Below are 26,604 nucleotides of genomic sequence, written 5' to 3'. Positions count from 1 at the left end.
AGAGCTGTCCAGGAAATAACATCACGTACGAGTTCACTAGTGCACCACTGTGTTTTACACCACACAAACATTAATATTGAACTATCTTTTGTCTTTTGGTTTGTCAAGTAGTTACTTTTTTATTTTTTTCCTAATAACCTCTCACATTACTCTTCACATTGACCTATTCACACACACATTCTTACACTGCTGAGAGAGATGAAGTCACTATATCACAACAGGATCATACTGGTAGACAAACTTGTTATTATGCACACTAATTTCATTATTTCTAATTCATAATCAAAGAATAGTGTAGACTTTTATTTTATTACTTTACAGATATGTGATAATACAATTTTTCACACAAATTCATTATTTATTTACATTACCCTCTAATCTATAAATCTAAAACTATTTTAAGTTGTTTTATAATTTTAGTTGTTAGGATCTAAGCTGTACTGCTGTAGGAAATATGTATTTTCTTATTAAAGTCATATGCTGATATCTTACAAAGTAATAGCTCAGTAGCCAAATACTAAAGGTACATAGTAATAACTTCCTGCTTTTCTTATATTTATATAATTATAGGCTATATGTAAAAAATATGCTGCACCAAGGTGGGTGATTAGCAAAGCTGAGTCTAGGTTAGCTGTGTTTTGGTTATGAAATTTATGTTTGAGATATTGTTACTGTTAATAAAACAATGAAGTTGGTGAGTAGCTGTCATCTGGTTGATGTTGAATAACCCATGATAGCAGACAACTTTTCCACATGTTTCATAATCATAATTCTACCACATTGTTACTTATTTATCTATAATTTAGTACTTAATAACAAGTGCTGTTTGAAACCTCTAAATTATAAGGAAAAGAGCTCCAATGCTTCCTAACTTACTCAACCTCCTTTACCATGGGAAACACCAGAACATTGTTTATGAAAGAAAAGAGAAAAATGCTGTCCGACAATTCATGGCAGCAGCAACACCTGGACACACCCACGTAAATATAAAAAAATAATAGTTGTTTTATTCCCCTGACACGATCCAGAACTGATATCCTCACATGATCATCTGAGCTCCTGATTTCTTCTGTCACATCTGTCCAGTCATGAGTCACAGTAAACAACAAGCACTGTGAAGTGATAGTTTACAATATAATCATTAGAACTAAATAAAAATATTAATGTTATTTCAATCCCCTGACTGCAAAATGCTCACAAAATATGAGTATCCTCTTTAACAAGGTTTCTCCACATAGATTTCTATTTTTATTTTCAATAAAATCTATTTTGTCTATTCTTTCTGTAAGTAACTGATGTTTAAATGTTCCTTTTGTATTGAAAACATCTTTTTTCAGGACATGTCATTCTGTTTTGGACAGTAATCTATAACTCTATAACTATAACCATAGCCAAACAGCCAACAGCACAAAGTACCTTGTGTATCTTCTGTTATAAATAAAGTTTTTTTTTTAAAAACACAGTGGAGTTGGATTTCTTTTCCTTACTCCCATCTGCGTCTCCTTCAGTTCTTTGCTTGACCTTGTGACCTTTCCCAGCAGGATCTTGAAATAGTGATTAGAAGATTTGATTGTTTGGACTTTTCCACCGGAGCTCCTGTCTCAGGGATGAGGTGAAGGCTTCAGTGTCGGAGGAGGGGGAGGTGCTCGACACTAAAACAGTACAGGGGATGAGAGAAACATTTTATCAAATGCTGATTGGTAGCCATACAAAAAAACAATCTTCTAATTTTGCCAGGATTCAAGCCTTCTCCTCTATGTTTCTTTCACAACAGACTTATTGGATTCTTTTAACAGTACATACAGGTCTTAGTCGACTACTGGAGAGATCTGAAGATGTTTGGTTGCTGCCCCCAGTTTCTGAGAAAAGACATAACGACAAATCAACGACCATTACAACCTAAACAACTAACTACATTAACTACAGTAGAGTTTAATGCTACTCACCTATTGTAATGTTTGCAACCCTCAGAGGTAAGGGCTGCTGTTTGTCTTCCACACAGCTAGGGGGGGTAGCACTGAGTCTGGAACTACAGCCAGGAGTTGAGGGGATTCCTACTGTAGAAGATAAGGGAGGCATGGTCGGGGTTGGGAGAGGCTGGAGAAAAAAATAAAGACAGTGGCATCAAAGTCAAACAGACAACCAGCTAACAATATGATGAGTTGGGCAGAGGACAAACAGGATCAAGCTCTCAGTCTTATGTGACATCTGAATCCTTCAATGAAAAGTAATGGTTTCGAACGAGCACCCAGGAAACCATTCTCACCTCCTCTTGTTGCTCCTCCTCCTCCCCTTCATCATGTATGAGCTCTACCACCAACGATGGGAAGAGACCAATCCGTCCACTCAGCTCTCCCTCCCAAAATCCATCATCCACCTGACAATTAGTTTATGTGGATAACGTGGAAGGACACACTTTAAATAAAAGCTTTGAACTTTCAGCCACATGGCCCTTATCAGCAGCTGGAGTTGTTGACTGTAATTGTCTGTCAGATCCAGCATATGGACTATTATCTGTTACAACACACACCTCTCCATGTCGACAGCTTATCAGTCTGATTAATGCCCCCTCCTGGAAGGAAAGCTCTTCTGCACTTTGGCCTTGGTAGGAGTAGAGAGCTCTGGCTGTACCTGAAACAGATCAGACTATATTATGAGCATGATGAGCTCTAGAGAGAGATCACACTCAAAGGATGTTATTAAAATGGAGAGAACTCTGGGAAATGAGTTGGATCCCTTTATGAGCAAAAAGTCAAAGATCTGTGCAAGTTCAGATACACCAGCTTTAGAAACAAGTAGAATTACTGCTCTCCGTGAACAGAAAATACTTTATTTTCAAGTTTGTTTTATGTTTCATTGTCTGGATGCCCTTTGTACCTAAACGTTCTTGGTCTCTGATGACGTGTGCCCCCATTACAACTGCATTATATTGAACAAAATGTGCATAACACAATACATATCTAAATACTGATATGTGTAGTGCTAGTATTAATAACACACAATAAGTGCTAACCTCTGCTCCCTGCCTTCTCTTTATTTCCAGTGGACGAGGTGGAGCTGAAGGAACAGTCCAGCTGAGCAGCGTCCTCTGCTTGTAGACACAGGAACTGCACATAACGCTCAGGAACATAACCCACCTGACCACATGAGTTACACACCTGCACAGAGACATGATCAAGTAGCAATATGAATGAAACACTGGAAAACTAACATTATACACTGTTCAGCAGATAATAAAGTACAGCAGATCTATGTTATATAAGTTGAGAAGTTGTGCATTATTATTAAATGTTCCAGTCACTTTAAAAACCTGAAAAAAATCAATGAATTTCATGATTTCATTTTCTCACCTGCCAATGTTATATTTCTATGTTATATCCTCTATTTGTGCAGAGTTATCAATCAGCATTATGTTTGTGTGCCAGATAAGTCAAAATGGACATTTCATCCAATTTAAATTGAATTTTTCTGATAGCTCGGCTCGCAGTTCCACAGGGATGTCCTATCCACTGCACAGCTTTAGAGAAACTCTCATTTAACATGAAAATGCTTTATTCATGTACATCTGTTCACCTGTCATGACTTATGGGTCATGACAGGTGTGAACATATGAACTTAGAGCTGAACACTCCCCAGACAGATGTTAAAACCATCTCTGAACAGTGCCTAAATGTCAGCCTGTGATAGACTGGTGACCTGTTCTGCGTGTGCGCGGCCTCTGGACCAATGTCAGCTGGGTCTGCTTCTTACAACCCTTGAAGGATAAGTGTTGTAGCTGGATGGATGGATGGAATTTCTTTATTCAGTGTTTTGGTGGAATTAATCAGCGCATTTGTTTCTCAAAGGATGATTAAAGCTAACAAAATAATTTACTGGGAGAAGCCCAGTCACTGCTGGCACTGCTGTCATGATATGCTAACAAAGAACTATTACCTTCAACCAGTCCTCCATGTCTCCATCTTCAATCACTTGAAGCTCCTCCCCTTCCATGATTGACAGCTCGTCTGACTGGCCAGCCTGAAGGACACAACATGCTTTAAAGTCAATTCTATGAATTCTTCAATGAAATGAAATGGGTATTGTCATGATGCAGTTCTCTACACACACTGCAAATTTGAATATGCTGAGTAAATTCACAGTGGCTTTTTGTGACACTAGATGGTTTTATGCAACCAAGCAGACAGGAAATACAGCATTCTGCATCCTTTGTGAATTTACCAGCAGGTTCCAAAGATTTTAGATAACATGATCAAAATCTGTGAGGATAAACATGACATTTCGGCATCTCTAAAATAATTATCTAGATAACATTAAGCCCTCATATTAACTTCCCGTTGACCATGACACTTTTATGTTTTATAACTTATTGTGATTGGTCAAAATTGCCCTGATCAGGTTTGGCTGTTAGTAAAGCATCAGGAATAAATTATCACCCAATTATGTGTGACACCTTTTTAAATAACATCATTCCAGCTCCTTAGGTTTACGCATGCTTGTTTATGAGTAAAGAAAAGAAGAAATTGTAAATAGTTTTGGATTATCACAGCCTGGCAACGTGTATGTCAGGTGTTAGCAAGGATATTACCAGGTCATATTGACTAATGCAATTCTGTTCACAAACAACAGAGAGAAAAGAAATAATAAATGATTCATGTAACTTGATGAAGAAAATATTTATATGTATATTTTAGCGTGAACTACCTGATAGCTATAGACAACTCTGCAGGCTGCAGGATAAACACATGCTCCAGATGCTGACACTGGATCTGCAAAAATGTCTGCATTCTCATCATCATAGTCCTCAAAGTCAGTCAGCTCAAACTCATCCTCCTGGAAAACACACAAAAGCAGACTTATAATCTAAAACATTTAATAGAATTGTTACTTTTTTCATTTTAAAAATGAAGAGGGTCCACAAACCACCTTATATGGAAACTAGATATTTAATAAATATAATTGTTTTCCAACAAACTTTTTTCATCTTTGTTCATTTGTGTTTTTTGACTCAAGTAATTTCTGTACAAGGTTTGAAGGATATATCTATCAAAATCTTTTTTTGATTATGGTAAATAAATTGCATCAAAAGATAAAACCATCTTAAAGCCATCTCAGACCAGAAAGAAACCAATTCCCAGGCAGTGGGAGATAATAACTACTGATAATCTACTGATCATCCTATTCCCAATATTCCTTCTTCCTATTTCAGCTCCTTTGTGGAATAAGTGAAACTGCTCAAACGTCTGTACAACTTGAAATGGAAGAGTAACATACACTTTGAATGTGTAGCTGTGGATATTCATTTAGAATGGAGACAATAGAACTATTTTGCTCCGATGTGACAAAGGTCCCCGGCTCTGATTAGCTCGACCTGAGTTCAATGAGTCACCATTTAACACCTGTGTGTGTTTGTGAGTGTGTGAGTGTGTGTTTTTGTGTACTGAAAAGTCCTCAGTAGACTTCCTCTGTTCACTGAGCCGTCTCTCTCTCTCCAGCTCCTCCTCGGCCTGGGTCATGGCATCGTGAAGCCACAGTTCAATTCCTGCGACACTGTCTGACAACAGCGCCAGGCGAGCCTCTGCTTTCACTCTGCTGAGCTGAGACAAGAAAAACACAAGTGACCAACTTAGACACACACAGACAGACAGCAGGTTCTGTGTCTTAAATCAAGATAATTTATCTATCAAAGTGTTTTCTAACACCTCATCACGCAGCAAAACTGAGCAGTCTACTGCATCACATTTGAGCTTGCAGGGAGATGGGGATTAAACTTTTGATCTGGTTAGCGAATGACCCGCTCTATCTCCTGAGCCACCCTTTAGTTGAAAAAACTTTTTTTTTTTCAGATTTCATCCAACCAACTTGAAGTTTTAGCATGTACAATCACATGGAGTCGTATTTCTGAGCCCACAGAAATGGTATGTTTTTCAGTGTGATATAAACTCAGGATATGGTTATTTCCACATTGAAATGGATAAATGTGCTCTCAGAAATCACAAGACACTCCACAAAAAATGCAGAGCTTGCCAGAGAGTTTGTATTCTACATTCCCATTGAGTTCTTAGTGTCTTGTTGATGTTGCATATAGTTCATATCACACATATAGAATCAGGCTTTCTTGTAGTCAGTCCAGGTGGTGCAAAGATGGGTCTGTCTGATCTGGTCTCAGGTGACTGCTCTGTCAAGCAGTAGTTGGTGGTGGGCTCTGATGTTTCTACCAATTCCTTTCTGGACCCTGCTTACGTATTAAGCCATATGCCTACTTGTCTTAGCTGCTGTGATGCCTGACAGGAGCTTAAATGTTGTGGTTGTCCTTCATAATCTGTCATAAGACTGTCCAACATTGGGTCCTATCCATTAACAGCTTGTCCTTTTGCTGCATTCATGGAGTGTAGTTTCTTCAGTCAGTGAGTGCTCATTTGTGATCATTTTCAGGATCTGGTGCCATCCAGCTGTTTATACTACAAACTCTTTCTTATACATCAGATCCACTAGCCATTGAATGTTGGTGTCATGTGATTCTTTCCCGTCCCATACACTTTTCCAGTACTGTTCTCATCGTATGAGCCTGTCCTTTCTTTGTTTAAGTCCATGAATGTCTTGATCCAGCAGTCTACCTCTCATCTAGGCTCACGCTGGACCTGCCAAGTCGAACCCCTTGTATAAAAATGTGTCACCTTTGACCTTTCATACCAAAAGATTTATATGCTATTTGTACACTATTAGATTGTATTATGCGTAGATATAAAAATGCATATTGTGTGAACCTAGACATATAGTTTTTAGTTGTGCCTCCTTTTTTCCACATTTACAAGAACAAAACCTTGATGAGGCCCTTTTGTAAATTTTGACGGTTGCGTTTTTATCAGGTGAGAACAGACATAATTGGTGACACATAGATCCACTGGGCTGATATGATATTACTTGTGTTTTGTGCATAAATATGCTCAACAAATATTTAACCGCAAATGCATAATAAACCAAGACATACAACACATACATAAATTACATTATTTATATGAATTCATTGACAATGTATAAGAACTGCATTTATATTTTAACTGATGTGATTTTTGCTCTTAAGGGCTCCAACATGTTTTAATTTATTGATAATCATTAACTCAGGTTTTCATTATTTGAAGTAATAATCTCAAATGTCTTGAGTCGTGATATATCCATAGTATTGATACACAACATAATAGATCTCTGTCCTAGTGTTCTGTACCGTTACTTAATTGTGTGCAGCACTTTGCCCTATTCTCTGTCTGATTCACTTTCTCTCAAACAAACAAACAAACACACACACACACACACACACACACACACACATTGACCCATCATAGTCTCAGTCTGTCTGTCACAGTTAGACTGACCATCAGCAGCACTGATTTGTTGAGAGATCCTTACCTTGGCTTTCCTGACACTGTCCTGCACCTCTGCTATCTTCTGCTGTACACTGAGCCCCGTCTCCCCGGACAAGAGCTTCAACCGACTCTCTAACATTTGTAGAGCCTGACAGGAAGAGGAAGATATGTAAAATACATTTGTTGTCAGAGTAGAATTTTAAACATATCAACCATTTACAGTATATAGCATGTCTAATTTCTGACTCAAATTCACACCCACTTTCACTGCTACTATAAATGAAAACATGCACAAAATTACTTTTAACTTCAAATCTTATAGTTTTATAGCACAACACAGCACTGACTGCAAAAATAGAAACAACAACAACACAGTGGTGCTAATTTGGAAAGATATTTTGAGATAATAAATATTTTGAATAACAGAAACTGAGGGCCACTGCTAAAAATATGTCAAGCCTCTCAAGTGAGGAAGTGGCTATATGTTAAGTGTGTCCTGTAAAGGTTGCCACTCTACATTCTGACATAAACAGGAAGTGGTGAAGTAAAAACTGAACTCAAACTCCAGCATTGTGATCACCAGGCATTGCTTAAAAAAGGAGGACCTAGCCTCTTAACTCTGAAATCAAAGCCTCACCCTCTCTCCGTGGGTGATGATTTTATAGTCTTTGGCAGCTTTAGTAGCCCACTTCTTGGCTTCCTTAACCAGACAACCCTCAGCTGCTGAGGCACAGACCTCCTGTAGAGAAGACACCTGCATAGAAGACAGACATGACATTATTCAACTTTTAGACATCTGCAGTGTTCGTGCAACATGTCATGTTGAATTCTTTAATGATAAGAGAAATGAGAAATGAGGGCTGATGTCATTGACAATTTTGAAATGGCAGGTTTTGTCTGCATCACTTTTAAAAGTATTTTTTGGTACAAATGTTGTAACAAGTAGCTAACCTAAGGTCTCACATGTCAATAGCTACACCTTTTTTGAACTTCAACCGATTTCTCTCATGTTAAAAAAGCAGAATGGAAAAAACTAGGTAGTTTCATTTAACGTAAAGCTAAGACTGATTAATTATCTTTGGCTTAGATAACATCACTGTTGCAATTGTTTCAAAAGGGTGAGTATTACTGTTCTATATTGGATGTGATATTCTTTTACAAACACATATATACATATATATAGGCATCTGGGGTTGGAGACCAAGTCTGTTGTGTTGGTCATCTGCTAAAGTATGTGTACTTGGATAAACATTCATAAGTAAAGATAAATAGAGGGAAACGAAGAGTCTTTTGGTTTGCAATAAATGGAATTCAAGTTCAACTGTGTGAAAAAGGTGTAAGAAGATAACACATCACAATATAGTACACACACATCAATTTTATCATTTTAAAATATAAAGGAAATATAATACAAGTGATCTAATCACACCATGTCATGTGTAGCAGGTTGAAAGGGAAATCCGGTTGTTTTACTGAAGGCAACAGATTCTTGTAGAAACTGCTGAATATTTTTCTCTCTGGTCACCTGACAACACAACAGCAAATCACTGTTAGCTGGAAATATTAGAAACATTTATTTCTCCATCAACCCTCTGAGAAAACAGCTCCATTGTCACATCAGTGGGAGTTCTGCAAAATCTGTCAGGAAAGTACAACATGTCTTTATGACTTTTTCAATATGTGTGGGCAACTCAGACCATCAAAACAGCCATAGTGTGTTTTTACGAAAACAAGTGTAAGTGAACAACAATGGAGCATTTTTCTCTTCCTGGCCATGATTCAGCAATACAGAGATGCAAAATGCCTTTTAACCACTCACAACTGGAAGTGTTTCTCTTAGACTGCACTCACTTGCTAGTTCAAACATTTAGCTAATGTGCTGAAATTCTCTCTGTGACTTTTCTTCTTCTAACCCCCCACCACCACCACCACCACACACACACACACTCTCTAATCCTTTTTATCTCTCTGTCACCCTCCCCTTCTGCCCCCACACATATGCCCTGTAGAGAGAAGGTGAGACATGTCTTATGTCTGGTTTCTCAGAAGTCACTGAGGGATCAATGTAACTTAGACAGAAACCAAAAGTCTTGGGCAGACAATACATCTGAAGGCCTGTTGCTAATTCTAACACCTCTAAATGGGCGGGTGGTTGAGTAACTGAAAAGTCAGTTGTATTTATAATGAATACAAAAGAGAGTGCTGTCCAAAAAGTACTCATACATAAACAAATCAATATACTATATTCTGAACATAAAAACACTCAGTTGTATGCACACACGTACTTTACCAACACTGTCCCATATCTTGTTGTACAGTTTGTGTGTGGACAAACAGGAATCAATTTCTGTCCCACACAGCAGGATAAAATGGCTCCTCAAGTCATCATAAACGTCCCCATCCATTTGCTGATGAGATTAATAAAGAAAAAGAGGCAGTTTAATTCATACAAAAAGCTGCGGTGCACTATTTAGCCATTTTTATTCCACTCAAATTCTCAGATGAACATCCAAGAGCAAAGTGTTTACCTGTGGGTCCCTAATATTCTCAAAACACCCTCTTCCACGCTTTGTCATGATAGTCATGACGTAGGCTACAATACAAATAGCAGTCTATAAAGTATGCTGCAATCCAATACACCTGTTCTACCACAAAGTCAACTTTTATTATGACATAATGTCTGCTTTAGTGTCACAGAGGTGTTAACAATGTTTATACAGAACCATTATACATGATATATTCAATATGCCAATTCAATATACCCAATGCAAAAATCTACCAATGTATCCTTTACTGGAAAAGATACTGTTTAGCCTTGTGTTTTCTGTCTTTTTCTATTTCTGTTTCTGTCTGTCAATTCATATTTAGTAATTTAATAAAACATATTTTAATACTTTTACATTTATCTTAATTTAAGATTTTCAGAAGTCTCCTCTCTACAAGATTAGGTAAATATGCAGGACCAGCTTTACTTTAATAGACAGAGCAAGTTTTCAATATGCCATGCCAGTGATGATTTTTCCAATCATTACTGAATTATTTTGGTAAATATAATTAACATTGTTTGTTTCGTAACTTTTGTTGCTTCTATTGCGGCATGCAACAAGCAGCTACTTGAAAAGCTTGAGGAGAACATCACATGCACCCACATGAAAATCAAAACAAGCAAGCCACGAACTGTTTACTCTCACCAATGATGTAAACACTCCTATTTTTCTGATGTTCTCCACGTGGCATTTAATGCTCTTCTGTCTGTCCTGGGAGAGGGATCCCTCACATGTTTCTACATAATTTTTTTTCCCTGTTTTTTGTAGTTTTTCCTTATTCTTGCTGAGGGTTAAGGGCAGAGGATGTCACACCTTGTTAAAGCCCTATGAAACAAATTGCGATTTGTGAATATTGGCTATACAAATAAATGTTGATTGATTGATTGATTGAATCATCTCATCATCAACAAGACCCTATTGCCTGGGAAACTGAAGCCCTGGTGCCTATAGTTTGGACTTGTCCCTTGGATAATGTGGCCAATCTCCATCTTTTTTGAATACAGGACTAGATGGTGAATATCCCTTGTATGTTTGAAGGTCTTCTGCACAATTAGGTTACCAACTACCAGTAGATGTTATCAGTAGATGTTAGGCTCATAACGTCTGTTGTGCACCTTAGCGTCATCAAGTGTTTTGTCCATGTATCCCCAGATCTTTGAGCAACCTGATCGTGGATGCTGCAAGGTAACCTCTACAGCCATGAAATCTCATCAACAACTGTGGAGAAGATGGAGCAAACCATCACTTCATACATGAAAAAATGGCTCAATCTCTCACAATGTCAATAACATCAGCCTTTATAGCAACAGGTTCCTGGAACCATCTCTCACTTAACAAAATGAGGAATACAGGTGTTCTAAAGTAAGACTTCAGATAACAATGAAGGACTGCAGAGACAATATCATCACTTGCTGCACTGCCTCTAATAACTGGGCAGAAGTGGGCACCACCTGGAGCAGTGCAGCAAGCTTCATCAGGCCTGAGGCATAAAGAGATTGTGGGTCCAGCAGGGAATTGAAGGCTTTGGCCTGGCAGCAAGTGAACCAACTTGGGGAATGGCCATAACATCAGAGTGTAGGACTTTGGTGGTTTAGGAGGTGTGTCAACAGGAGGTAACAAGACTTGCAAAAAAAATTAAAAGAAGAAAAAGATAGGCTGGAGGGAGCTATGGGAAATTGAAGAGAGTAAGATAAACTTTATCACCAGAGCGACATATTCTGGGATATTCTTCCACCTCCAAAGAATCTCCGTCAGTGGTATGGCGAGGAATCTGACCTGTACCCTCTGCCCAACTGCGGCAACAGTGAACCACATCATGACAGGCTATAAGACCAGCCTCATGCAAGGCAGATACACCTGGAGAACAAATGGCGTGTGACCAACTCCTTGCCAGTGAGAGCAACCAACCCCCTGAAGGCAACAGCATTTGTCCGAGAAGGAAAGCACTCAAACATCCATTCTACACTGTAAAACCAAGTTTGTTCAACTCAAACTGTAACAGAAAGTGATTGCCTTGAACCATTTAAGTTTATTAACTTAAACATTTTAATGTTAAAACATGATTTGATTTAAAGGTACAGTGTGTGGAATTTAGTGATGTCTAGTGTTGATATTTCATGTTGCAGCTGAACACCCTTCACCTCACCCTCTCCTCCTAAACATGAGAAAGAAACAGCCTTCAGTTGTCATAAAAACTCAAGAGGTGTTTATGTCCAGTCTGGACTAATGTAAAAAATAATGATGTAAATATAAAGTATTTAAATATAAAGGGCCTTTTCTGGGGTGAAGAAAAATACAATTCATACAATTTAGATGAAACGAACTATGAAAACATCATGAGGATTATTCTACATTAAATTTCTGACAATAGATCCCTTTGACCTAAATCTTACACACTGGACCTTTAAATGAACCATCTTTATACAAATGTTACCACTTAAGTTAAATTGACTTAGTTGTCTTCCACTGAAGCAAGTTATAACATTGCTTAGCTATGGCTACTCAGTTCATTTGAAGAAACTTAAACTTTTTAAGCTCTATTAACTCCAAATAAAAAAACCCACATGTGACTCAACTTGACCAATTTATTTAGTTGAATGCTGAACACGTATTAATTGTACAGAGTATATTTCAATGCTCACATATAATGTTCACGTTCCTAAAACCGAAATCTTTCTCCTCAACTAGTGTTCCTTTAATCAAGTTCAAAAAAACTTAACCAATAGACAACTTAACATCAACTTGCATAAAATAAAATAAAAACACAAAAAACCTCACACTACAATAAATTCTCAATGTAACAAGCTGCTGAAATTCAAAGAAACATCTATCAATGAATTCATATATGCAATCTTAAAGGCTACAGCAGACTAAGCATATTATTATGCCCATACAGATCAACTGTAGAACATAAAGGTGGGCATATTTTAAGTTAACAGTTTAAAGGGATAGTTCACCCAAAGTCTAAGTAGGCCTAAGTTAGGCCTCTTACTTAGATTTGAGATGCTTTCTCCCATCATCAAGATTTAACAAGACAACCTGGATGAACTCAAATAAGCCACTTAGCATCTCAGGGTAGCTCACACGTAGAGCATAGATCAGTCCAAACAAAATCACTACTGAATCAGTCCAAGATCTTTGAGACATTACAACCTGATCTTCGAGGACGATCGACACATGGTGAGTCTCAAAGGGAACTCCTGCAGGCACTTCCACTTTTCCATCACTGCCACCAGAGCCACTGCTCCTTCTTGGGTTGCCTCCAACTCATCCTGAATAGGGAATACATTTTCAGTGTGGTTGAGTGTACTTTTACAAACTATATAATATGATTGCTGTGAAAAAGGTTAATTCCATGCATTTGTTCTGCTATGAGGTGTATCAACATCTTCCTTGAGAACATGATTATTTAGGTGGATCATTACCTTTGAGTTGTTCATAAAGTGAGGGCAGAGTTCTGGGTATACAATGTTTTGCTCAAAATAGCTGATTAAGTAATCAGTTACAGATAAGGTTTCAAGAAGTAACATCTTTGACATTTGTGAATTAGGGGCGTGCAAAAATACTTACTTTACAAATTTAGGTCCACAACTTGGAAGCAGATAGTCTGTTAAATTAGTCTCTGTACTAATGAAATTTGATTTTTAAGCAAATAAAAGACAATTGTGTTACCTGAACCCAACCTGAATAATAGCTATAAAAAAATGACTCACATATGATATGACACTATGAGTTAGTGTATGTAGTCATTCCTCCTGCATAATGCACTGCCTGGTTAGGACATATGTTATGACAGAACAAATACAAACAATCTTTGGAAATAGATTAAGATAACAAAATTATTGTTACATTAAAATTCACTCATTATCTACTCACCATTGTACCCGTGGAGGGGTGGGTGAAGTGTTTAGTCCACAAAACACTTCAGTTTTAGGGGTAAACAATGTTGCAGCCAAATCCAATACAATTGAAGTAACTCAAAGAGAAAAAAAACATAAAATGTCTCTATAATGCTCCTTAGGTGTCATCCGAGTTTCTGTAAGCCTGGACATTCAAATTGGAGTCAAAACAGCATAATTTACACCATGTTTTGTAACCTAAATTTCCTCTACTGGTAGTAGTGATGCTAACGTACACCCCTCGCGTACCCATAAGCTGTTGGCTTGTGTGCAGTGTGTGCAGTGTCTGCAGTGTGTGCGGTGAGTGCGTACAAACGTGAATAATATATCAGAGGAGATTTAGACTAAAAAAATTATGTAAATGACGCCGTCTCGACTTACAGACACTTTGGTGAAACCACAGGAGCAGTAGGGAGGCATGTTTTGTCTTTTTATGTCGTTTTTACATTTGAAGAATTGATCACCATTTACTTCAATTGTATTGGATTTGGCTGCAACACTGTTTACCCCTGAAACTCCTAAAGTGTTTTTCCGGACTCAAACACTTCACTCACCCCTCCATCAGCATAGTGGTCAGTAGATAATGAGTGAATTTTCATTTTTTGGTAAAAAAGCTGTGGAAATGGAAAAAAATGCAAAAACACCATGCAGGTTTTAAAGACCTTTGATGAATCTTCCTTTCAAGTAGAGTGGTAGGCAGGCCAGGGCTGCCGTTCGAGCTGTGGTGGTGTTGTACACAGGTTATGCATAGATGGATGTTGGGGCCTCCTGTTCACATTCAACATTTGTGTAATACACAAATTTTTTTTACCTAATCATTATTATGATAGTCTGTAATGTCTCAATATGTGTATTTGTAGGGCACTAGAAAAAACACAATTTACATTGCCACATGGTTTGCTCTCCTTAAAACAACTGACATTTAGACAATAGAGCTCGAAGTCTCTGCAATAACTTTTTGGTTTGAGTCTCCACACACCTGACACTTCTCCACAATGACCGTTAACAGGGTGGAGCATGAAAGCACCATGTCAAGCTAACATGCTTCCACCCGCCATTCTCTCTTTCAATGCTTTAAGTCGAGTGATAAGTCTCTCCCTTATTCTGCACTTTTAAAATAGTCTTACAGTGGTTACCTTAAAGGTCCAGTGTGTAAGATTTAGGTGAAAGAGAACTATTGGCAGACATTTAATGTAGAATAATCCTCATGATGTTTTCAACTGTAGTTTTCTTTACCCCAGAAAAGGCCCTTTATATTTAAATACTTTATATTTACATGGGAGGGGGGGTCCTCTTTACTGAGGCCGCAATGTTTTTTTCAGTACCCCAGACTGGACAAACTAAACATCTTTTGAGTTTTTATGACGACTGAAGGCTGCCACAGGTTCTCTGTCATGTTTGGAAGAGGAGGGTGAAGTGAGGGGTTCTCAGCTGCAACGTGACACTCCACCACTAGATATCATTAAATTCTACAAACTGTACCTTTACCGTTACCGAACCTAGAGAAGCAGAATTATAATTACAGCGTGACAAAACACTTTCACAAATGGACTCATCTTAACTCACCTACTGCCAACTTTAGCTACACAATGATTTACCGTTAACTTTCTCAAGAGGCGGGAATTGGGCGCGCTTCAAGTGAACTCCCGAACTCATAAGCAAGTGTCTGCGGTCAGACATTGTTCTTCTATATTTCAAAAACCACTGCATGGAAAGCAGCAATGAAAGAACAACGTTACCTTGCATGGAAGACAAAGCCTTATCGTCGCAGTGTTCTCATACAGCGGTAAAGTTGGTCCAGCAGAAAACACTTTGTGCCGAGCCCCTCCATCACTCCGGTGCCAAGTGCTGACCTGGTGCTGACGTATGCCACAACAGGTGAACTGCAGGTGAACGGCAGGTTACCGGCGGTGAGCAAACTGACGTGAAGTCGTGTTCCGCCAGTAGCAAGTTGATTAAGTCTGGAAATGCTAGTTTGATTTTCTAAACACTGTTTACTCTCAGGCCACACTGGCTGTGATAGTGGTGTAAATGAGCCGTATATCAGTGCTTCACCTCAGCTTCACCTCAACAAAAGCACAATAATAATTAGTCAAAAATTCTTCATTCTTTGACCCCACAGTTATCACCCCATCCTTCAACACTCCAAAATATTACATGAATTGCTAGACAGGGGAAATAAAACCATAAATTCTCATAGTTGAGAAGCTGAATATATAGAACAATTGTCATTTATACTTGTGTACATATGCTACACAATTAATCAAGTATCATTTAAATTGGCAATTCATTTTCTGTCAATGTAGTTGTTAAAAATACTTGCTTGTATAGATTAATGTAATTAACATTCTCACTTAATCCCTCACTTTGGAAGATGATTAAAGATTATCTGGACACATACTTATCCACAATATGATGATTTATAAACTGAAACAAAAATACAATTCAAAATCCTAAGCCATAGGAGAATAGCAGCCCGTGGGAATTGGATTTTTTTGTTATAGTATAAAATCAACTTAAAAATGAGTTGATGAAACAAATGGAATTATGTCACCAGATTTAAGTGCACTTAAAATAACTGAGTTATTACTTCAATAATTTACTTTTGAGTTACGTTAAATTATTGATGAGTGGCCTCAACTTTTTTCAATAATTAAGTTATTGTAACTTACTTAATTTATTAAGATGTACTGTTTTACAGTGTGCCAAGCCAAAAACAGGACACCTATTTCTGGCCTGCAACTAGAAGTTACAAGATGACATCGGCCATTAAATAATCTTTTCACCTGAAATTGCTCCCACCAACCTCAGGCCAGACTTGGTACTCTGGTCTCCTTCACTGAAGACTGCTTACATCATAGAACTCAGTTCCAAAGGTAAACTCTGTTAAGGAGGCCTATGAACATAAGAAGCTGCGCTACAGAGAGTTTGCAGCAGAAGCTCAGCAGCATGGCTGGAATACCAAAGTCTGGTTGAAAAAAAATATCTTGGAAAACTTGTAACCAAACAATAATGGCATGAAGAATCCAGGTCCAGACACACAACATGGTTTGAAAAATGTAAAAGGCCTATATTTAAATGGACTTGATGCTTTAAAATATACCAACGCGTACCAGCTTATGCCTTCATCAGGGTGCCTTCTATCTGGTTGAAGTTGGATGCAGCGGATTTGTGGCTTTTTTTTTACCATCAGACTTCTGAAAGAGCAAGGAATCCACAGGCAGGCTTTGCAACAGGCCATCAGATCACATTGTAACCATTGTTCTCTGAGTGACTATCTCTCCACCCAGATATACATATTCCATTTGCAAAGGGAATGACCCCCACCTGACAGATGACGTAGATAATTATCTAAAACACACCAGTAGTACTGGTACACACTAGTGTATCAGCCCCAGGTGTGCGTGATCAATCTGGTTTGCAATGATCGACACCACCCTCTGAGCACTCTCTTAGTGGAGAGAGTCTCTTCCCTCAAAAAGCAATGGGTACAATGTAAACTAGAGTTCTCTATCGTATCAAGACTTTCTCTCCAACCGAATATTCCATATGTACAGGGACTTCTGTAAGAACAGTCTCAGAACCCCAGACCTATCACCAGTGCTCTAATCATGTCCGCGATGAGCCAGTGCTACAAACTATTTACAAATGTAGGGAAGAATGGGGTAAGTCGAGCCAGTGGGTAAGATGAGCCTATCTAGGAAACCATTAAAACGTAAGCATATGTAAGTAAGCATACATTACAAATTCCATCTTTGACTCAAGCACATGGAGAGTGTTAAGCAAACCTGAGCAAAAACACAGATTTTTTTTCATGCAAAGTCAATTCATTAGTTGAAATAGAAATGTTTTTGACATATTACATTTTAATTTAATTCAATGTGAGCTACAAAACAAGATGATAAACTGCATAACTGTTGATCTGAGCTACTGTGTGACAAAATGGTGGTTGGGGGGTAAAATGAGCCAGTGATGTGGGGGTAAAAATTGTCATCGTTTACCGCACACATACACACACATGCACACACATGCACACACAAATACATAGACAAGCATACATACACATACACAAACTCTTTATGTGTCACAATCACAAGTTCATGTTGTTTGATCACTGTTACAACTCTTACAATGATAATGTAATGAACACCTTGTTGACTAATGTTAAGTTTAAGTCATACAAATATACTGTGAATACACAAAAATAAATGTAAACATTCATTCTTTCTGTAGCTAACACACAAAGATTACAGTTTAATCCTTCTATAAAATGTTTAACATCTCAAAATTGTTTGATTTTATGCCATCTTTATATCAGTTATTAATGGTGGCACCATTTACCCACGGAAGGCTCAGTTTACCACCTTGGGGTAGGTTGTGCCAAAGGTCTAATTCTTTTTGATGGGTCTTTGTTCTGAAACAAATAACTTGTTTAAATTTTTTTTTAAGGAAGGAGGAAGATTTGTCTTTATTGTCCCATAATCATGCACACACAGCACTACATGCAACATGGGGAAATTTGACCTCTACATTTAACCCATCCGTGTGAACACAGCCACACGAAACCCAATACACACAGGCAAAGCAATTGGGGGGTTCGGTGCCTTGCTCAAGGGCACCTCGGCAGTGCCCAGGAGGTGAACTGGCACCTCTCCAACTACTAGTCCACCTTGGTCCATGCTGGACTTGAACTGGCCACCCTCCGGTTCCCAAGCCAAGTCTCTATGGACTGAGCTACTGTGTCCACCCATTTCCATGGGTACACAACAACATGAGGTATAAATAGTAACTGCTGTTTGAAACAAATATATTTTTTGCATTAAAATCATCAATATAAATAGTGGCTCATCTTATCCCCCTACTCCCCTACACTATTTGCATGCCCTGAGCTGGCCGAACAGCCAGACGCTGTCTGCAGTCTTTTTACACTCTGGCCAAGCGCCACTGGCCCCCCTAAGATGCCAAGGCCAGCAACCACAGGGGTGAAGGGCCGCTAAAGTTAAGTTAGTGAGTGGTTTTAGGTGGCACTCCAACCCAGGCTACTGAAGACTGTGCCATCAGATCTGTTGGGGGACCATAGACAATACATACCGCTGAAAGGCAAAACCAAAGCTGAGGAGCCGAGGCCAGCTCTCATCTGCACCTGGCAGTGGATTTTCAATGCTTGTCCATCTCGTAGGTAGATTTATAAGTTGTCTTTTCAATCTCTGCTGAAACACATGTCTAAACTACTTAGTGGAGATCAGAAATTCAGAGTGATCACTTAATGGCTTATATACTGGGGCTGTCAGTACTACTGGTGTGTCTTATCTTTGGAATATGTGTCTGGGTGGAGAGATATTCTCGGTACGATCGAGAACAGTCTGTGGATTTGGCTCAAGCGGAAGGAACCATGCTGGGCTCCAAGTACATCAAAATAGTCCACTTGAGAACCGAACCCATATCAGCCTTTCAGTGGTCTGCCATTCTCAACAATTTGGTGGATTTCAGGGACAAATAGACATGAAACACAACCTGAGGGCTGATTACCCTGCAGCTGTCTGCCTTTTTGGAGGGTGTATAGTGTTCCAAGGGAAAGGCAGAAACACCCAAGACACAATGGTACACTACTGACGATATGTGCATGCCCAGTTGTCCACAACCTAAACCAGGCCAAGATACACACCCCGGATAACTCTGAGAATCCCCACCAGTCAATCAGTCACCAGAAATGGGACAGCTATATTAGGGAAGGTTATGGACTGTGCTCATATAACTCATTCAGCATATTTAGATTTTCTCCACTATGTGTATATGTGTCTGTGTGTGTGTACCTCCATAATGAGTGGTAAATCATTCTTAAAGTAGTTTTGGTGGTGAGCGTTCACTGCTGCTAGGGCCAGTAGATAGTCATTACGAACTTCAGTCAAGCGGTCATCACACTCCTTCAACCTAGCACTGAGCTGGAAACAGACACCCATTTTTTTTTCAGTACAAGCAATAAACATCATTGACACCATCATCATTCATAGAGTACAGACCACTTTAAACAAAAAAACTGATATAAACTTTCTCAGGATCATGTATATTCACTCAGGTTTCTGTTAGCTTAAACATTCAGTGTGTAGAATTCAGTGCCCAATTCCCACATCTGAAAAACTTGAAAAAAGTTAACGGTCAAACGTTGTGTAGCTGAAGTTGGCAGTAGGTGAGTTAAGATGAGTCAGTTTGTGAAAGTGTTTTGTCATGTTGTAGTTATAGTTCTGCTTCTCTAGGTTTGGTAACGTTAAAGTTACAGTGTGTAGAATTTAATGATATCTAGTGGTGGAGTGTCATGTTGCAGCTGAGAACCCCTCACCTCACCCTTCCCTTCCAAACATGACAGAGAACCTGTGGTAGCCTTCATTTGCCATAAAAGTGTAGTTTGTCCAGTCTGGGCTACTGTAAAAAACATGGTGGCCTCCATAGAGAGGACCCGCTCTAGATGTGAATATAAAGAGTTTAAATATAAAGGGTCCCCTCTAAGGTAAAGAAAACAACAATTTGTACAATTTGGATGAAACATACTCATGAAAACATCACTAGGATTATTTTATTTTCAATTTCTGCCAATAGATCCTTTCACCTGAATCTTACACACTGGACCTTTATAGATAAAAAGTAAAAATGATTTAAAATGACCATATCAGTAACATTCATATCAGGTGAGGTTGAGATACCACACCCTTTCGCAACGTCACATTACAAATATTAGTGACTACTTATATTGGCGTGTGTCATTTCTGTTAGGTTGTTACATTATTATGACAGTATCTTATACCTCCATACCTTAGCAGTCATTTTATATTGTCCTGTTTTAAAGTGGAAAATTCCATGTTCACTCTTTCTGGCTCTGGAAGGCAATGATAAAACATTCTGATAAGATATAAAACATACAGAATAAAGCCACACATTATCTAACACATTATGTCAAATCTCTGTTCTAAATGTAAACTCTGACTAATCCTATTCTTCCCTTACACAGCATTTTACACACTGTTGATTGTGTCAGTGCTTGACTACATGGGTGCACTATTTCAGTTTGCAAAATCTGATATAATTTATAGTCAAGAGGAGGGTGTTAAACATTTGACACAGAATGAATTAATCCCCCATCCTAGCCTTGTCTCTCCTGAGGCATAAGATGGAAGCCATTCAGTCATATGATAAATAAACAATCAACATGGAGAAATGCTATAATAATAGGAACATGTATTTTTCATTTCACGCGGGCTTTAAACTCTTTTTTTTTCAACAACCTGACCTGCATATTGTATAATGTATGAACGTCTTAGAGGAAGCCACTTGTCTTTTTCATGCAATCATATCAAAAATGTTTCTCTCATTTTCTCAAAGACACACTGACCTTGTCTGTGCATCAGCAGCTTTCTCTCTGGCAACATTGGCAATGTGGCTTAGTTGGTGGTAGCTCTTCTTGAGCCTGTGCAGCTCTCGCAGAGCATCCACCACTTCACCCTGTACCCTCTGGAGCTGCTCCAGGCCCTTAAAAACACAAGCAACACACACACACACACACACACACACACACACACACACACACACACACACACACACACAGTATTTGTGTTGTGTGTTGAAATGATGACTTTCTAACTGTTTAAAGTGTTTCATCACTGTAAGTTTACTCTGTGTGCGGCTCTCTCACTCGCTTGGCTCGGATTTCCTTTGCATTGCGAAAACTTCTGGAGGCTTGTCCTGTCAGTCTGCGGAATTCCTCTGCAGCAGCAAGTCGTGATGCGGCAGTCTGAGCTGTAGCATCAACCACTGACCGCCACACACCAAACACACTTCTGAAATCACAAGCATTGATGACTGCTAATCATTTCTTAGCTGTACTTTACACTCTCTAAATGCTAACAGAGCACAATGAAGCCCATTTTTGCCCTGTCTCTCTCTCGCCCAAATGTTAAAATGACATTATAAAAAATGACATCACATGAAAGCTATAAGTCTATAAAAGTGGGTTTTATGAAATGATTTAAAAGAAGTCACACAATCCTTACACGCCTCATCTCCTCAGGTAGGTCGTTCCAAAGCCGAGGGGCCCTGATGGCAAAAGCACAGTCACCTTTAGCTTTCAGCCTCGACTTTGGAACAGCCAGTACAGCTCCACCTGAGGATCTAAGGCTGTGAACAGGCACATAAGGGGTTAACATTTCTATGATGTAGCTTGTGCTCTGAAAGTGATCACTCAAATCATAAAATCAATTCTAAAATGGACAGGGAGCTAATGGAGAGTGGCAATGAGTGGGGTGATGTGATTTTGTCTTTTAAAACCAGTAAGATGCTGCATTTTGAACTACTTGGCGGCAGCAAGTGACTAATGGCTTATGCCAGAGAAGAGGGAGTTACAGTAGTCCATGGAAATGTTCATTTTTGAGATGGTTCTGATTTGCAGGAAGCAGGAATGGACAACCTTTTTAATTTGTGGTTAAGTGGTTTGAGTAGTCATTAAGAATAAAAAAACATTGTATAAATACAAACCATTTACCATTCAAATTTCATATTGCACATACCTCATGTGTACATCCATTCTTACAGCTAATTGTGTGGGTAGTGTATTTGCTAATTTATTCACCTGCAAGGTTATCATCTAAGAGACCCTATTACAGAGTAGTCTTGCATAGTTCGTGATTTAAAAGAGTTATTCTGTTAAGTGTATTCTGGTTACAGTTCTCATATGGCCCAATATCTTCCATATGCCCCAATATAGGAGAGCTATTTAAAAGAGTTTGACATATAATGACGTCTTCATAATCTTCCCTGTCAGGAACACATCATACACAAACTGTTCTTGGCAAAAACAACAAATGACAGTATCAGCAACTTTCCGTACTTACAGAAAATGATATCAATCTGCTAGAGTCAACAGTCTCTGGACGGGTTGTGTAAAATAAAATCAACCTCAAAAAAGAAAAGAAATGAGCAGCAAATAGCTGATGACATTGCTGTGTACTTCATGTGTGTGGGCTTACCCAGACGTGATAGCATCTGTATTTCCTCTTTGCCAGTCTCTCTTCTGGTACTGAACAGCTAATCTTTGAAGAGCCTGAAAATGCACATTATCACAGAACAACAATCCAAAAAGGAATGGAAATGTATTGTGTTGACAACACCTACAGCTTTTCCTTTTTAACTACTATTTGTCATTTCTCACACAGTGTTATAATAAGTGCAACATACAAAGGCTAATATACTCCCATCCAACGAGTGTCGATTGGTGTGTTGGCCTTAAACTTAGATGTAATCAGGCGTATTGTTCGTAGGCCTACATTGCTTTTTTGAGGCAGTAGAAAGTCACCTCTGATCTGATCACTTTCACGTTATTTTGGGGATCCTTATCAACATAGTCAACTGACACTAATTCCTCTACAGAAAAGCCTTTGTCTTACCACCTAGACAAGCCTCTGATTTGTTTTACATGTCCAAGACATGACTCATTAAGAGAATGAATAGAACCCTTTTAAACCATGGTGCAAAGATAAGCAAACATGCATTTGGACTCACCGAGAATGCCCTTGTGCCATGTCCTTAACATGTGCTTGTTCATAATGTGACCTGGCATTTTGAACTGTAGCAGATTTTTTTCTTCAAAACGCAAAAAAAAAAAGTAAACTACCAGACTGAAGGTCACTGGGGAGGCTTTTTGGCCTGCAGTGAACTGAGTGTTGTATTTTATCTTCAGTGAACAGAAGCCATATCAATCAGGGGACAGCAAAATACATGGTACATACAGGTTGACAATTCCTCCATTGATGGGATTAAAATGCAAAATGCTAGCTCACCCAATAAGACAATGTGAGGATCATTTAGATTTATGTGGATTTGGTTAACTTGGAAAGCTGGAACACAACCATCTTGTCTGAGGCAGGAAAACAATGTGTGAATGTACAAGGTAAAATTATTTTAAAAGGAATGAACTCAATCGTCATTAAGTGTGTGTGTGTGTGTGTGTGTGTGTGTCCATGCACGAGTGTATGTGCAAAAATAATATTAACTTGCAGGGACAGATTTTGACCACTGTTTTTTTCGAATATTACTTGGTAATAATAAGTTGTAAAATTGTCCATATTTATATAGCACTTTTCTAGTCTTGATGACCACTCAAAGTGCTTTAGTTTAGGTGTGTCATCCACACACATGAATATAGTACATCTGCAGCACTTTCTCTATCACGCATCTATCACTCACAGTTGGCACAGCCTTCAGAAGCCTTTGGTAAGTTCAATATCTTGCCCATGGACAGTTGGAATGGGGGGAGACTGGGATCAAACCACTGGCCTGCTCTACTTCCTAAGCCACAGATGAAGCTGAAGTGTGGATACTTTGAAGGTATCCAGACGATTAACTTTTGGAGCTGATTGGTCAAGGATAACAGAAAGTACACTCTTGCACTGTCAAGCTACCCTGCTGCCTGCCTGCTGAGAACTGTATATGCTTACCATGTGCAGTGTTATGCATGCTGTGGGTTTTGAAAAATATTAGAGAGGTAGTGTTCTATGTATATATTGTATATATACGTTATGCCCGGCCTAGGAAGAGCACAGCCAAAATAACAAACAAAACAATCTATAACAGCAAACTAACTTGTATAGCAACAGCACGGTCGCCTCGGGAGCCGGGAAAAAGAAGAGAGGCCACCGGCAACGTCAGATGAGCCTTTTTAAAATGGGCTTTTTTTTAAAATATATATTTTTTTTTTTAATTAAATGTTTTTCTACTTTTTGCCTCTAGTTGAAGGAAGGGAATGAGGGTTTAGGGGATTCACACTCAACAAATGGTTCAGATGGCCAGGCACTGCTATTCAGGTGATATGTGATACAGTATATAAGCATTGGCATCAGGTTATGCATTTTTTACTCATTTTCGCTGTGATATTTGAATGGCAAAAAATATCAATGTGCAGATTATCTGACATATCAAATCAAAACCCCACCTTCCTATATTCCAGGTTTACTATCTTAAGCAATGTGCAGTTTTCTCTGTATTAGTGTGGGTAAACACACATATGTGATACATTCTTTACCATGGTGCAAAAACACATACTTTTCAGGGCTTTCCTGAAGAGAAGAAACTTAGAACATCTCGTGAGGAAGCAAAATTTAGAGTATGGATGGCAAAGAGAAGGCATGACAGTGTGTTGAAACATTTAGTGTAAACAACGAGACAAGATATCCTTGTTTACAGGAGGAGACAACAAATACAAAAAAAGCACTCTGAAACTGATCTAGGACCTGGAATCAATAAATGATGAACATTTCCAGTAAAGAACGAAAGATGCCAGAAACAGGACTAATGGTGAACTAGAATAGTACTATGTTGCGCTCACCTGGGCATACTCCTTCTCTATAGCTGCACGATGCTTACTGAAAGACCTAGGTGAACACAACAATAACAGTTATGCAATTTAATATGCTTTCATTCTCATTTTGGTATCGATCTCTCTTCCTGTCTGTCTCGTCCCACGGGAGAGTTTCATTCAGCTCCACAGAAAGAGAACTGTACCTGATCTCCTCCAACAGTTCAGTGTCCTGATGTTGTTTGGTCTGCAATTTACTGTGTTGCTCTGAGAACACCAGTTTCACCTGCTGACTCTCCTTTACCTACACACACATACACATTTATATATATACAGGGATCATTGATGTTATATTTTAATGAAGCTAGAGAATTGGCTGCAGCAACAGCTTCACTGGCCAATTTGTAGTTGCTGTTAGTGTCCTTACACAATAACTTTCAGGAAAGATAGAAATTGACATACAGCAAAGACAATCAAAGAGAGGTCAAAATAAACAGACTACTAAGTACATACACGTAAACACTAGTTCCAAAAAACAGCCAATACTTATTCACAACTAATCTTAAAATGTCAACCTATCAGCTTTAACATTGCAGCTATTTCACAACTGTTTCAGTAGCAAGCTGTGGTTTGCAGAAAAAAACTGAGAAAATATTTTAGCCCAAGGGAATCATATAAATTTCAACTCTTTCAACAAAATGTAATCAAATGACCATGTTGCACATACTTTCACACTGTAAAATGACAAGAATTTCAGTACTTGCAGATAGATGCGTTCACATCTATGCAGGGTGAAGAAAATATATCTACTATCCAAACACAAATTACTTAAAATATTTCCAATAAATGCATTTTGTGTTGTGTTTGGCACTATATGACGTAAAATCCTTTTACCGTAGTATCAGTGTTTAAAATAAAATACATTTTAAAGATGAAGAACAGAAATGAAGGTAGAGAAACAGTAGATACATAGCATGTGGAAGCATTTAGCATGATACTATATGTTAATTTCAAGTCATATCCTACATGAGGCTCAGCCCTTTCTTACCTTCCTGGGTGGTGGTTGCATGTTATTATATCCGATTCTTTCAAGGTTTGTGTTAGCTGTGCTGAACTACTAACTTCCTCAATGTTGTCACATATACACATGAGCAACTCTCTCTCTCTCTCTCTGGGTATGTGTGTGTATGTGTGTGTGTGTATGTGTTGTTATTTTGAAGAAGGCCAGTGGAGGGCAGCTGAGTCTAGTGGCGGCATGTTTAAAGTTGTATTTTCACAAATACATCTGGATCATGTCTTTTATATAATAAAATTATTTACTTTAAAATAGATTATTTTATATTATCATATAAAATAGTTTATTCATATAGCATATTTTGCACACATAGGTAATTCTATGTGCTTCCAGATCATCTTCAGTGAGTCATACATTTTTTGAGTTTTTTAAAGAAGAATGTACA

The 26,604-nt window shown here is 38.4% G+C and overlaps 1 protein-coding gene across 1 annotated transcript; it reads right to left on the bottom strand.

Annotated features, from left to right (window-relative positions):
- Positions 1-275: 275 nt before the first annotated feature.
- LOC109624860 (F-BAR and double SH3 domains protein 1-like) lies at positions 276-26,308 on the bottom strand. The gene is made up of 21 exons (XM_069531087.1): positions 26,193-26,308; positions 25,351-25,448; positions 25,175-25,220; positions 22,821-22,894; positions 21,491-21,635; positions 21,191-21,327; positions 20,614-20,677; positions 19,620-19,748; positions 9,647-9,769; positions 8,791-8,886; positions 7,999-8,115; positions 7,405-7,509; positions 5,439-5,594; positions 4,702-4,830; positions 3,934-4,017; positions 3,014-3,158; positions 2,531-2,631; positions 2,267-2,377; positions 1,947-2,097; positions 1,804-1,859; positions 276-1,652 (listed from the first exon to the last, which is right to left on the bottom strand). Exons 1-21 carry the CDS (start codon positions 26,211-26,213, stop codon positions 1,602-1,604), a joined length of 2,139 nt encoding a protein of 712 aa, XP_069387188.1. The 5' UTR covers positions 26,214-26,308; the 3' UTR covers positions 276-1,601.
- Positions 26,309-26,604: the final 296 nt, after the last annotated feature.

The sequence above is a fragment of the Paralichthys olivaceus genome, chromosome 9 (genome assembly GCF_024713975.1).
Source record: "Paralichthys olivaceus isolate ysfri-2021 chromosome 9, ASM2471397v2, whole genome shotgun sequence".
In the NCBI taxonomy this organism is placed as follows: Eukaryota; Metazoa; Chordata; class Actinopteri; order Pleuronectiformes; family Paralichthyidae; genus Paralichthys; species Paralichthys olivaceus.
The sequence above is the reverse complement of the archived record's forward strand: the minus strand, read 5'-3'. Positions and strand labels throughout refer to the sequence as shown.

Coding starts and splice junctions, on each gene's coding strand:
- LOC109624860 (XM_069531087.1), bottom strand. CDS start 26,213: ATGCAACCACCACCCAGGAAG. Junction 21,328..21,490: donor AGGAAATCCGAGCCAAGCGA/GTGAGAGAGCCG, acceptor TGTGTTTTTAAG/GGCCTGGAGCAGCTCCAGAG. Junction 7,510..7,998: donor TCATCACCCACGGAGAGAGG/GTGAGGCTTTGA, acceptor TCTTCCTGTCAG/GCTCTACAAATGTTAGAGAG.